Source organism: Agelaius phoeniceus, chromosome 17, assembly GCF_051311805.1.
Source record: "Agelaius phoeniceus isolate bAgePho1 chromosome 17, bAgePho1.hap1, whole genome shotgun sequence".
Taxonomy (NCBI): Eukaryota; Metazoa; Chordata; class Aves; order Passeriformes; family Icteridae; genus Agelaius; species Agelaius phoeniceus.
Window position 1 is genome coordinate 7226717 of NC_135281.1, and position 14338 is coordinate 7241054.

Sequence of the window (14338 nt, forward strand, 5' to 3'; positions counted from 1 at the left end):
TTTCCAGTGTCATCAGGGGTCCAAGGGCCAGCTTCACCTTTTCTGATGATTTTGAATCCTCTTCTCCTTGTTCCTATCCTTTCAGAGGCTATTCTGATATCCCTGTGTTCCCGGGCCCCACGTCTGGTTTTAAGGAGAGCTCACCCAGTACAGCCACCTGGCCCTGTAGGTGGTGTCACAGGCACCCCTGAAGTGCCCTGCTACACCTGAAAAAAGGCTGCAGCCAAGCTAAACAACAGCAGAATGAAGTTTACCTGTACAGCTCCCTTCCAGCTCTCCTTTTGTGCATTACACTCCTGCAAATAGATGTTTTTCCTCTAGACACCAAGCAGAAAAGCTTCCAGCCCGTGACACTTGGAGAGAAATAACAAATCAGGGTCCTGTATATTAAGTGAATTAAAGTCCTTTATAAGCATCTCACTGAGAAGATGATATCTAAACAGTGAACAGCTCAGGCTGAGGCATCCACTAGGAGGAAAATAAATATTTAAGGACGTCAGAGGAAGAACTGGTGAAATGAAGGTGAGAAAAAGCAATGATGAAAAGCCCCCGTGAAGAATCCCAGTGGAGCAGAGCAGACACCATGCAGGAGCAAATGTGTAAGTGGTTCTATTAAAATGCTGGAAGGAAAACAAGAGGTAGGAGGGGTGACTCAGCAGGGAGCTGAAGGGAGAGTATGATACAGCACAGAAGGAAGATTGAGACAGCAAAACCAGCAGAAGCTGCAGAGAAAGCAGGTGGGTGGTGCTGGTGGAGGGGTGCTCCTGCCAGCTCCAGGGAGCAGTCAAGTGAGGTCAGTGCATCACCAGCCTCGAGCACTGAGGAGTCTCTAGGGACTGAGATTCCTTTCCTAACTAGGAAGAGCAGAGCACTAAGGCCAAGGTGGTGACAGCAACACAGGGAGCACAAGGACAGCAGCAACAGGTCCCAGCTCCCCCTGCAAGCAGGAGGTGTCCTTGTAGGACACAATGCAGTCATGAATGCTTGCAGGCTCTCCAGTGACTCCTGGGAACCTCTGCTCAGAGACACATGGGAAACACAGCTTTGATTTACAGCTGCCTCACAATTCCTCAGAAAGTTGATCTTGTGCAGCACAGACACACAGACAGACCCTGTGGTGAGCAGCAGGAGACACTCGAGGCCATTGCTACAGGTCTGCAATGTTCATTACTGGAGGAGAACAGCAGCAATCCATCCATCCTGTTTTGCTTAACTCCATCCTCCTAGGGAATCAGAAAGGATTAGAGGAGCCTGTTGGTTGGCAATTTGTTAATGTAATGCTGTATGTCCCTTCTGTCAGCTCTCCAGACTGACACCCCACCAGCTTCAATCCCTAATTACTGCAGCCTGAGTCCATCCTTCCACCTGTGAGAAGCAAAACCTTGGCTTGTCCTGCCAAGGGAACTGACCCTTTGTGGGGGTGGAAGTATCAGCTCTTTATTAGTGTCAGCTACATGAACAAATAAAACTACAGAATCCAATAAATTCACTAAAATGATGATTCATCAGCACTCATCATTTTCTGGGCAGCTGCCCCAGGCTGGGTTCCACACCACATTTCACAAGGAGCTTTCAGTGGTGAGAAGAGATTTAATGTGAGGATTTTTACAGGTGTAGGAGGAGGCAATTCTACAGGGGTTACAATACACACAAACAATAGGATGGGGCATGTGAAGACAAGCCAGGGTCACTGTTTGGGCATGATTCCAACAGCATGGTGGGGTTCCTGCTCCTGTTCTTCAGCAGCAACACTCTCAGGGCTTGCTCTCAGTCCCATAGCCTGCAAGAAACAGAGAACCCACACATGTCATTTTCAACTGCTAAAGGAAGAGTTTAATCCAGAAAACATGAAATTCACCTGAACTTGGATTAATGCTGTTACTTTGATATCATAAGTCAAAAAGATGTCTGAAATATCTTCAAAGTGGTAGATACAATCTGAATTGCTTTGTTAGTGTGTCTATCCCAGCCTCAGCAGCAGGGCCAGTTCCCTGATCAAGCACACAAGGGATATTTTATAGGATATCTACCAAAAAAACCCCACTGGGAACTCCCAGGAAAGATTGTGCTGGTCTCCACTAGACCTACAGAAAAGCAAGGATCTTTCCTATATTCCTTTCTGGTAGCAGAGTCATTGCCCTCATCAACATAGAAAGAGCCCACACAGGTCTCTGCGGTACGACTAAGTCCAGAAAATAGAGGATGCAATTTAAGAAATGGAATATTACAGTCAAAGACACTGATACTGCTCATTAAACCTCGCTTGGCCTGGATGAGAAACCCAATCCCCAGTTGCAGAGTTGAGAGCCCAGAGGCTCTGAGCACAGCAGGGCCCCAGCACCCACCTGGAGTCAGGGCAGGAAGGCCCCAGCAGGGCCCTTGTGGGGTGTCTCGGTGCTCTGGTGTGCCTGGAGAACAGTCACTGCCTCCTCGATCTGACAACAGAGCACAAGGGGGAGGAGTGGAGCTGCTCCAGTGGAAAACTGCACCAGGAACTCAACGCTTCAGGTCCCAATGCAGCCCCCACACAGAGCTGCTCTCAAAAGGTAAAGAACTGGAATAATTACAAAATCCAAGCTTCTGGCAGGAGACTGAGCAGCCCAAAGACCTTCTCTGTCTCTTACCAAGGGAAATTCTGAGGCATCTCTCCTTTATTATCAAGTCAGAACTTGCTAGACAGAAGTCAGCTTTCGCAGGTGAAGCTACCTGACACCACCCAGCAGAGCCCAGGCTCCTCAAAAATACAGCAGGGGAAGGGTGAAAGCAGCTCCTGTCTCCAAGGAGCAACAAAAAGATGCAGTCAATTCACTTCAACTACTTTGATGGGAACCAAAGCTAAATATTTACCAGAATTAAGAAGGAAACTGAAGAAATACTGCAGAGAGGCAGCAGTTTGCTGGTTTCTGTTCTGAGGAAAGAGCTGCTTCCATGCAGAGATACCACCCTGCTTTTCCCCTCTTGCTTCCCAGCCACCTCCAAACCACCCTCAAGCTTGTGCTGTGCTTTCAGGGAGCTGCTTCCAGCCTCTCCTTTTGCTGAAGGCAGGCAGACATTCAGGCACTGGGTGTGGTGACATCAACCCGGGGCTCCTTTTTCACTTGAAAATAAAACCTGCAGCTACTTGCTCTTCCTGCAGTGATCAGTGTCCTGGGCTGTGCTCCCCTTCCCTGGCAGCAGCAGGACACCAGCCCCTTGGAGAGGGATTTGTTTGGGCACTGGGTCTGTCCTACCTTGGAGCGCAGGGACTCTGGGGACTCCAGGAGCAGCAGCAGCTCAGAGTTGTCAATCTCCAGCAGCATCCCAGTGATCTTGCCAGCCAGTGAGGGATGCATCACATGGATCAGAGGGTAGAGGCGCTCACCTGCTCCAAACAGCAGCCAGGACATGAGAACCAGGCAAGCCCCCAGCATTTTAACCCACTGCAAGCCCTCCTGTGCCTGCTCAACTGAAATGGGACACAAGGGTGGTGATGGTGGTGGGGAAAACCACTGCTCACAGGCAAAGCTGCTCCAGCACATCTCAGCCACAGGAAGCTGCTGGGTGAAGTCAGCAGCAGGCACCTACAGTGGGCACAGGGCAGTGGAGCTGTGCACACCTGCCCACCCCTGCACAGTTTCTGCAGGAGCAGTTTCCTCCTGGGAGCAAAGAGCTGGTCTGTTGTAGCTATGATCTTTTCTGAAAAATCTTGTCTTTAGGATTTCTTCTCCTGAGAAGCTGAGAGGCCTCAGGAACAAAATGTAAACAATGATTATCTGCTGCTGTGGAATGCAACAGGTGCATCTGTGATTGGTCTCATGTGGTTGTTTCTAATTAATGGCCAATCACAGTCCAGCTGGCTCAGACTCTCTGGTCAGTCACAAGCCTTTGTTATCATTCCTTTTCTATTCTTAGCCAGCCTTCTGATGAAATATTTTCTTCTATTCTTTTAGTATAGTTTTAACATATATCATAAAATAATAAATCAAGCCTTCTGAAACATGGAGTCAGATCCTCGTCTCTCCCCTCATCCCAAGACCCCTGTGAACACCACCACAGTCTGTGACCTGCTGTGCTTTGGCCAGGCCAAGCAATGCTGTCCCACACCAGGGCACTGCCTGCTCCACCATAGAACACCTTAAACCCAAGGGCTGTGTGGCACAGCTGACCTTAACCCCCATGGCCACCAAGCTGTTCATCAGTGCAGGATGGTTCAGAGCTCAGGGGAATTGGAAATGCCCTGGCACAGCCTGGCAGCACCTGGATGGAGCTCTGCCTCTCTGCAAAGCTTCACCAGACACTTCTCACTGTCAGGCAGCTCATGCAGACAGGGAGTGGCTTTATTGCTCCCATCCAGTTCCAACACAGACTGAATTTATTTATTTTTTTTTTAAGCAGCATAATATCAGAGCAATCCCACAAAGCCTGAGGGCTTCTCCCATCAGTTAATTTTGCCCTGGTGCATACAAGCCCAAATGCCCCCAGGGCCCTGCAGCTGGACCTGCTCCAGCAGAGCAGCCTGGCACCCACCAATCATTTGCTTCTGTTCCTGAGGGGGGGCTGCTGCAAGCAAGGATGCTGTCAGTGGCTCCTGCCCCTGGACATGCACAGCAGGTTCTCCCACCTGGGGGAAAAACAGGGAAGAACAGCAATCAAAGGCTGGAAGGGATCTGAGTCACCTGACTTGCAGGAATGGTGCTCAATACCAACCACAACAGGGCATTTCAGCTTTCCAAGATGCATTGTCAGTTTGTATTCAAACAGCAGCTTGCAGAAAAGCTGGAATCAAGCACTGGAGCTGTGTGGCTACTGGATCCACAGCCCCACAATGGGGATCCCAGGGCTCAGCAGTCACAATATCCCAGAGCAGGACCAGGAATGTCACATTCTGGTGGCTGCAGAGCACTTACCTGTGGGGCCATCACAGGTGGCATGTGCCCCATGGGCTGCATGTTCCTGGCAGAGGAGGAGTACTTGTACTGCTGGGCCCCCCGTGGCAGGGCAGACGAGGAGGGCATCCGGGTGCTCACTGTCTGTGTCCCAATGTTGGCTGCAGTGGGGACAAGAACATTTGTGAGGAGGGGTCCTTAAATGCATGCCTGTGCCAAGGAGGCTGAAGCCACAAGGACAGTGTGCTTGTTTGGAGAGCCTGAGAAGTCCTACATGGGCCAAAGCAGCCCCCAGGTGAAAGGCAGCTTCCCCAGGACAGGCAGGCACTGCTGCCCTTGGAGGGGGTGGTCTGGTGTTGTGCAGAGGGCAGGAGAGCTGGCAAAGGCACCCACAGCTCATCAGCTCTCCTGCTGAAACCCATCAGCATCAGCAGCCAGAGAAGGGGAACAGCTCTGGGCAGGATGGGCTGTGAGAGCCTGCTCATCCCAAAGGGAGGTGAAGACAGAGAAATGAGAGGACAACGACAAAAAGAGAAGGGCCAAGCCACAGACAGCCCTCCTAGTCCCACTGCTCACTTCAGCAATTAGACACTCAGTGACAAAGATAACTTTGGGCAAAATCCCATGAAGATGGGAAGGCAGTCACTGCCCCAGCTGGTCGTGTGTGAAGGGGATACCCCAAGACCCAGGGCCAGCCTCAGCACAGCCAGGCACTGGGGATGCCAGCACGGTCTGGGTCTCAGCTCCAAACCCCTCTAACATGAGGTGTGGCATTGGCACAGTTCAGCCTGTAAGATCCCCTTCCTGTGCCCCTAAGATCCTTTCCCACCCCCTGCCTTTGTCCAGGCACTAAGCCCAGGTGCTGTGGCTGCATCACCATCTGCTTTAAGGATCATATTCAAGGCCTAGCCACCAACAAGACCAATCTGCACATCAGACACCTGTCCCATTACCTGAAAGATCCCAACCTTCCCCAAAAAGTCACATACTTAGCTCCTACAGACAGTGCTCCAACTCCATCACACAACCAGACTCCTCCATGAGCAATCCCACAAACCAATCCATCCTACTGGAGACCTGAGCTCACAGTAAGCACCCTTGCCACCCTGGTGATACCACGGGGGTCCTTCCCCCACTCACCCACTCTGTGGGCCTGGGGGGGCACTCGGGGCACCTGGGTGGAGGCCTGTCTGGTGGTGCTGATGTTGGACAGCAGGCGCCGGGGCGGCACCGCAGCCCTCAGGATGGGGGTGGCTTCAGGGTACACTGCTGCAGAGAGACAGAGAACACACACAGTGAAGCTGCTTGGTAGCAGAGGCATGGAAGGAGACATGGGGAGAGTGGCTGTGGCTGGGGACAGTTCAGGAGCACCTCACCTCTGGTGTCACTGCCAACATCTCACCTCCTGGTGTCCATCACCGTGGGCCTGCACCAAACCCCTGCACACTTTCCCAAGACAAACCCTCATGGTCACACACTCCCTGCTGCCTTTAAAGACCCTCAGTCCCTGACTGAGCCCACCTGGTGCCAAGAGCCCCCAGGGAGAGGCAGGCAGACTCACAGGGAGGCCGGGAGGGCTGCGCACTCCAGCGAGTGGCAGGGCGGACTGGGACAACAGGGCTGGGGCCGTAGAAGGCAGCTCTGGTTTGTGGCTGGGGAAGAAGAACACATCCAACATGACTGGGGAGCTGAGCTGAGCCAGAACTAACTCAGAGCCCCTTGGTGGCTGCTGCACACAGACAGACAAGCCAAAACCATGGCTTTGGCAGGGTGCCAGAGCACTTTAAAGACTGAGCTCCAGCCCTGCTGTCAGCATGGCCTCCAGCAGCTCTGCTTCGTGCCTCCTCAGGAGCTTCTGCACCTCTGTAACCCTTCTCCCTTGCTCTCCATGCTTCCCTCCCACCAAACTCCTCCTGCCTTCCTTCCATAGCAGTAACTATGAAATCCCAGCCCATTTCCTGCAGCACCTGCACCCCACCCATCAGATCCCACTGGCTCCACAGGGTGTGCTTGCCTCAGACATCTTTCATGAAAAATCCTTTCCTTAGGATTTTTCCTCCTGAGAAGCTGAGAGGCCTCAGGAACAAAACGTTAACAATAATTATCTGCTGCTGTGGGATGCAACAGGTGCATCTGTGATTGGTCTCATGTGGTTGTTTCTATTTAATGGCCAATCACAGTCCAGCTGGCTCCGACACTCTGGTCAGTCACAAGCCTTTGTTATCATTCCTTTTCTATTCTTAGCTAGCCTTCTGATGAAATCCTTTCTTTTAGTATAGTTTTAATATAATATATATCATAAAACAACAAATCAAGCCTTTTGAAACATGGAGTCAGATCCTCGTCTGTTTCCTCATCCTCAGACCCCTGTGAACACGGTCACAGTGTGCCCAGATCCGCACAACCCAAGCTCTGCTCCTCAGCCCCACTGCCAGCCCGCTCCAGGGCAGATTTGGGTCCTTGTGCAAGGCTGCCATTGGGGAGCAGGACTCACCTGAGGCATGGGGGGTAGGAAGTACCCTGGGGGGGTCTGGAAAGAGCCCAGGAGAGGGCCAGGCAGGGCCCTCATGGTGGCCAGCCTCTGCATGTACTGGTTGGTGAGGATGGCTTTCCGCTCCTCCTTCCTCTGCGCCAGTGCCACGTAGAGAGGCTTGGTGCTGACAATGCGCCCGTTCATTTCTGTCACCGCCTTGGTGGCCTCCTCTGGGGAGGAAAAACATACAAACCCAAACCCTTTGCTGCGGCCACCCTCTGTCATCACCTAAAACAGGATTAGAACAAGACAGCTCAGTCCACAGATCGCTGCAGCATCCACAAAACACAGTGTGAGAGGGGTGAGTGTGATCCAGCCACAGGCAGCCCATCTCAGCCCCCACACCCAGGGTGGGATGGATGGGACTGCGCCTCTCCCACAAACAGGTTCCTCTGGGGAAGGGCAGGAGTTGCTCAGGCAGTAGGTTTGGGAAATGAAGATGGCAGAGTCAGGACCAGCCTGGGATCGGGAGCCTGTGATCATCTGGGGGTAATCTGTGCCTCAGTCTCACAGGGGCCATTGACCAGAAATGCTCTGGTGCTTAATGCTGCAGGAGCCAGCAAGGGATGGGGATCAGTGGGACTCTGTGCCCTGACACACTGTCCCTGGCAGGTTACAGACAGCTGACCTTAAAGCCAGACCCTTAGATGTTGCCCATCCTTTACATGTTGCCTTCCAGAGAATCCTGACACCAGTGCCAGTGAAAAGAGTGACGCGTCCCTGGTGTTCCAAAAGGCCAAACACCAGCCTGTCCCCCCACTGTCCTGAGAGAGGTGGCTTGTGGGTCATTTTCATTTGTACCAGTGTCACAGAGCAGCTGGGCAATACTCAGAATGCTGCAGCTTTAAGGTCCCATACCTGGCACCTCACCAGGGCTGGGGTAATTCAACAAAGCTCAACAAATATTTGCTCCTCAGGACAGTGTGAGGTGAAGCAGCATGTCCCTTACACCTGGCTTGAGATACAAGCGCCACGTAGAGAGGCTTGGTGCTGACAAGCCATCAGCTTGAGATACAAGCCATCAGCAGGGAAGTGTAATTCAAGAGGATGATAATCCCTACCCATCCCCAAGGGCTGAGTGCACTGGTTTACTGACCCCAGGAGCTCCAGTCCCTCACCTTGGCACTGGTGATGGTGCCATAAGGGGAGAACTCCTTCCTCAGCCTCTCATCATCTATTCCATCATCCAAGTTCTTCACATACAGGTTGACCCCCTGCACAGAGGTGAAAAAAAAGCAGCTTGGGATCCCAAAGTTTACAGCAGTTTGTTACACTGGATGCACATTTCACCAGCAGCTCAGATGGAGGGTGGGACATCCCACAGAGACATCCCCTGCAGGAGCAGAGGCACGGAGAGGGGCCAGGATTGTGTATTTTGAGTAGAATTTATGCAAACACCCCAAGTGAAGAGGGCACCCACACCATCACTGGGACCCTGCTGAACCTCATGAAGCTGTCTCATTTCCAGACTGATATTTCTGGAAATTGGCAGACCCATGTGTTCACCTCTCAACACCACCCTGGGTTTAAATCTTTCCCCTTTCCTGATGTTGCTTGCCAGGACATTCCCAGGCAGTGACTGACCCCTCATTGCAGGAGGTGCCCACCCTGCTGATCTGCTCTGGAGAGCTCTGTGCTGTCCCAAGCTGAGAGTGCCCCTGTTGCAGTCCTGCAGGATGGAGCCCCCTGCTCTCTCTTACCTGGTACCTGTTCACCCTCTCTTGCTTCATCTGCTCGAATTTCCTCTTGAGCTCGCTCTGGCGCTCCAGCCGCTTCTGGGCGCGGCCCACGTACAGCACCCGCCCGTTGAGCTCCTTGCCGTTCATGTCAGCCACAGCCTGCCGGGGAGGGAAGGGCTCTCAGACAGCAGGGAGCCATGGCCACAGCTCTGCTCCTCACCCACCACCCCAGGGCAGCCCCAGCACAGGCAGAGAGCTGCTCCCCTTGCCAGGCCCTGCCCACCCAGGTGCCCAGTACCAGCGCCCAGACAGGCACAAAGCTGGTGAGGTTCCCCCTGAGGGAGATGGGCAGTGAGGAGCCTCTTGCCTTCTGGGCTTCCTCGTGCTTCTCAAAGTTGACGAACCCGAAGCCCTTTGAGCGGCCAGTGCTGTCCATCATGACCTTGACACTCAAGGTCTTTCCTGCAGCAGGGAAGGAAAGCAGAGTCTGAGGGGTGCCCAGTGAGGGGGTGCTGCCAGGGTACAGCACTGTGCTGGGAACCAGCAGGAGAGACCAGCCCAGCAAGGACCCTGGACAGCCAGGGCAGCTGGAAGAGCCCAGCAGGAGGACGGACAAAGGGATCCCCAAGAGGCAGGGACAGCAGGCTGTGAGGTTTGGTGAGGGTTATCCCTCCAACCCAGGCTGCTGCTCTCATTGCCCTGGCCTCTTCAGCCAGTGCAGTGAATTCCTTTAGCTAGAAAATCTCATCTTCTTTATATATGAACACAGACTGGGCTCATATTGAAGGATAATCAGAAATTACTTAGGATGACACTGACCAAGCATGGACAGTATGGCCCATGGATTAGCACAACACTGAAACCCATCACAAGAGGCATCCTCCAGTAGTGACTAAACTGAAAAACCTGTTTTCCTTACATTCAGACTCAACAATTCTTATTCCCAGGGTTCCTGTAACCCCACAGTATGCTGTTAACAAGACAATTAAAAAAAAAACTATCCAAGAAAGAAAAGACAGCACCAAGTACAAGTTATCCTCTGTCACAGCAGGAAAGCACATGTAACATCCTGACAAATGAAGTGACTGCAGTCCTTTTATGTGGGGGATGTTTAAACAAGTCACATCTCACAAGAAAAGGAGCTGCTATTTCAGCCAAACACTCCCCCCACTTCATTTTAGGTTGCCCCAACTCCAGTTTATCAGACATGAGGACATTTCAACAACTGCACTCACCAAACTTGGAGAATATTTCCCTCAGTCTGTCATCATCCATGTCATCCCCGAAGTTTTTGATGTAGACATTGGTGAATTCTATTGCCCTAGCCCCAACCTCTGCCTCGCGCTCTTTGCGGGATTTGAAGTGTCCAACAAATCTGTGGGAAGGAAGGAAAAGGCCTCAAACCCTGCATGTCCTCTGCAGAGGGAAGATGGACTCAGGCACACCTGTGTCAGCACAGGCCAAGAGAGATCCCATCACCTCAGGCCATGCTTTGCTCACCCACAGACTCACCATGAGTTTCACATACAGCACCTTCTGCATGTCCTACTCTGGCATACATGGACCCAAACTCCCCATTGCCACTGCCAGAAGCAGGGATGTGTCACCCCAGGAGACATCAAAAGACTTCAAAGGAGGCCACCACCACAAAAGACCCCAAAGGATACCACCAAGTGCCAGCACTCTTCCTCCAAAGCATTCTCCAACACTCTGTGCAGCCCTTGCCTCTGTGGGATGTAGAGTGAGATGATACAATGCAAACAGAGAGAGGAACAACAACAAAACCTCTTCCTGCCCAGATTATCTGATGGCAACAGCCAAGATCAGGGACCAGCTCCACTTTGTGGGCACTCATTACACCTCCTCAGCAATAAAACCCAGCCTGGGGCTGGACTCCTTCCCCACCATCTGGGAGCAGCTCCAAACCACTATCACACTTCCCCCAGCACCCACCACAAGTGACTCACTGTCCCAGAGAGCAGCAGAGCTGCCATGCCCAGCAGGGATGGAAAAGGGAAGAACACAGAGCAGCAGGAAGGGGATGCCTGATAGTGCCAGAGAGAGGAGTCTGGGCTCTGCACTTGGCTCTGCTCCTCCCTTGCCTTGATCCACTTACACCTTCCTGTCATTGAGCAACATCCCATTCATGGTCTCAATGGCCCGAGTTGCTGCCTCATGTGTCTCAAAGTGGACAAAGCCATAGCCACGGGATCCATTTTCATCACAAACCACCTACAAACACAGCATGAGGGGCAAAGGAAAGAGACAGACACAGTTTTTCTCCATGTTTGTACATGAGTACATCACAGGAAAACCCAGCCCCGTTTTCCAGGGGCATTTTCCCTCCCCAACATTCTGCTCCCACTGCAGCTGAGCTCTTTAGGGTTGTTGGCAGCAGGTCAGGGAGGTGGGCAATCCCAGGACCAGATCCATGCTGCTTTATATGATATCCAGGAACTTGTGGCTCCCCAAGACCCACATGCCACTGGTGCACTGAGCTGGGACAGGATGGCACATAACATCCCTGTGCAGGGACTGGGGTGAAAGCCCTCATTCTGAGGGGAAACATAGCAAAGCCTTTTTGCTTCAAAGCAGCTGGGAATTGAAAGGAGATGTGGGAAGTGAAATGAGAAAGGGAATTCCAGCTGGCTGGAGCATGCTTCCAAGAGTGAGGGCAGCTCTGCAGCAAGTCCTCTCCTGCAGGGCCCTGGGCACACGTACCTTGCATGACAGGATGTTTCCAAAGGTAGAGAATGTGTCATACAGGGCTTTGTTATCAATGGAGTCATCCAGGTTCTTGATGAAGACGTTTCCAACCCCTGATTTCCTGAGCCCGGGGTCCCGTTGGGACCACATGATGCGGATGGGTTGGCCTTTGATCACCTCGAAATTCATGGTGTCCAGGGCTCGCTCAGCTGGCAAAGGAGGGGGAGGAGAGGGGAGTAACAGACACAGATCTGCCTCACATTCTGCAGCAGCTGAGATGGGCACAGGAATTGGGGCCAGGGGCTTGTTAACCTAAATGGGATAGGCAGCTCTGCCTCCCCACCCCTCCAGCCACACCACTCTTTGACTAATTACTTCTTTTCTCTCCAAAGGCACGCCTGACTCCCAAGGATCAACCATTTCACAACAAGCTCCAGTCTGGCAGATGCCCAGCTAATTTACCCAGTAAGGATTTTGGTCTCTAGGGCAACTAAATCAACACCTTCCCATCATTACAGCCTCACTTCAGCGTGGAACACCTTCCAATTACAGCACTGTGTCATGGTAATGCCTGCCAGGGGAGTGGCCTCACTTTACACTGTGAGCCAGTGGGCAGCTGGGTACCCCAGGGGAAGGGCAGAAGGGGTTTTGGTGCCCTTCTCTGATAGGAGAAGAAGGACGGAGGCAACTCTTGCAAGTCACCAGAGCCCAGCAGCTGCATCCTTTCCCAGATGCTAAGAAGAGATGGAAGCAGGATGGGTCACCATCAGAGAGCAGGCTGGGATTAGTGAGAACCAAGCCCCCAACAGCAACACAGCCATTCAGACAACTGCTCCCCCTCTCCCAAGGCCCACCCAAGTCCCTGCTGCGAGGCAGTTCCTCAGAGCTGCTATGAGGAACCTACCATCCACAGGCTGCTGGAAGTTGATGTAGGCGTAGCCCAGTGAGCGGCGCGTGGCCACGTCCCGGCACACTCGGATGGACATGATGGGCCCAGCAGGGGAGAACTTCTCATACAGCATGGCTTCAGTCACATCTGGGTGCAGGTCTCCCACATAGAGAGAGGCTAAGGGGTAGCCAGGGCCACTGGCATTCATGGTCACCCACAGAGCTCAGCTGCAGAAGGAGACAGACCCGAGGCTGCAGGGCACAGGTTTCAGATTGCCTGTGCAATCACAGACCCACACTGGGGCTGGCCCCACTGCAGCAGCACAAGTCAAAGCAATGCCCTTCCCTTCCCACCAGCAGCACTAGGATCAGGAATGCCCCAAGGAAGCTGCAATCTCAAAACTTGCCAGGACACAACAATTTTGGTACAAAACTTGAGCTGGAGTGGTCTGCACCTCACAGCCCTTACACACCCTGGAAGGATGCAGTGGGACACCACACACACAGAAATTTGCTCCTTAAAACACTCAAACCCCAAGAGAAATAAAATGGAGTTTAATTTCTCAGAATGTAAACAGCCCTTCTCCACCAGAGACTTCTATTTTAACTCCTTGATGGCTCCCTCCAGCTGGGGCAGAGCCAAGGAGTGGGGGTTTGTACTGATGGCCAGGGAGCAGAACTGCAGCCCACGTCCTCCCTGCAAACAGGTCCATGTCTAACAAGGCAGACACAGGGTTTTAGCCATCCCTTCCCAGTTTCTCAGCTTGTTGACTACTGTTCCCAGAGCAGGCAAATTGATGCTCAGTCTCTGCCTGGTTTCAGTTGAGTATAAAGTTCTGTGTAAAGACAACAGACAGTGCTTGAGACCCCCGGGCTACTGCCTAGGAAACACAGAAACGCAGGTCCTGCCCAAAAAGCATATAAATCCATCCTTGGGGCTCTTACCTTAAACCTCAAAAGTCCTGAGACACTTGTTTAGACACCTGTAGATACCCAAAATTAATACACATATATAGGAGAGGTGTATCGAGCAACCCCCCGGCCAAAGGCAGGTCCCCACGGCGGAGCCGCGCACCGGCTCCGTGACACAGCCCCGCTCCTCGCACCGCCCTGAGAGCCCCCCAAAAACAAACACAGGGTAACAGAGCAGCCCCAGCGCCCCTCCAGAGCCAGCGGGGCACGGAGGGAAGGGAGCTCAAACGGGGAGGAGGCGGCCGGAGCGACGATGCGGGGAGCGGGCGGGCAGAGGCGGCACAGCCCCGCCGGGAGCCCCGGGCAGCGCACAGCGCCGGCCACGGATCGGGACCGCCCGAGGAGCGCTGCTCACCCTGCCCGAGGCCGCCCGCCCCGGAGAACCGGCCCCGCACTCACACCGAGCGCCCGCCGAGGCAGCACCGCTCCACTGAGGCTGCCGGCACCGGGCGCCTCTTCCGCGGCGGCCCCGGGGGCGGGACGGGACCCCCGCCCACCGCCCCACCCCGGCCAGGTGCGGAGCGGACACCCCCGCGGGCAGGGCAGGGCAGGGCAGGGCAGGGCAGGGCAGGGGCGGCCCCCGCGGGGCTGAGCGCTCAGGGGTTCAGCAGGTGCAATGCAGCTCCTCATCTTCGCGAATCGCAGCTCCTGCGCATCTCCTGCCTTCCCAAAGGGGAATTGAGCTGCGCGTCACC

At 53.5% G+C, this 14338-nt stretch overlaps 1 protein-coding gene across 1 annotated transcript; it reads right to left on the minus strand.

The window, feature by feature from the left end:
- Positions 1–1499: 1499 nt before the first annotated feature.
- On the minus strand, positions 1500–12880 carry PABPC1L (poly(A) binding protein cytoplasmic 1 like). Its single transcript, XM_054644740.2, has 15 exons — positions 12688–12880; positions 11799–11992; positions 11194–11309; positions 10313–10452; positions 9445–9539; positions 9099–9236; positions 8517–8612; positions 7360–7626; positions 6427–6517; positions 6006–6134; positions 4887–5026; positions 4507–4600; positions 3231–3361; positions 2346–2435; positions 1500–1780 (listed from the first exon to the last, which is right to left on the minus strand). The coding sequence occupies exons 1-14, from the start codon at positions 12878–12880 to the stop codon at positions 2352–2354; spliced, it is 1908 nt and encodes a 635-aa protein (XP_054500715.2). The 3' UTR covers positions 1500–1780; positions 2346–2351.
- Positions 12881–14338: the final 1458 nt, after the last annotated feature.

What these genes read in the sequence shown, in the direction of transcription:
- PABPC1L (XM_054644740.2), bottom strand. Translation starts at nt 12,880, where the DNA reads ATGAATGCCAGTGGCCCTGGCTACCCCTTAGCCTCTCTCTATGTGGGA. An exon ending in GAAACATCCTGTCATGCAAG is followed by an intron (nt 11,310 to 11,798) that starts GTACGTGTGCCC and finishes CTGTGTTTGTAG; the next exon opens with GTGGTTTGTGATGAAAATGG. An exon ending in TCCTACCCCCCATGCCTCAG is followed by an intron (nt 6,518 to 7,359) that starts GTGAGTCCTGCT and finishes CTTCTTCCCCAG; the next exon opens with CCACAAACCAGAGCTGCCTT.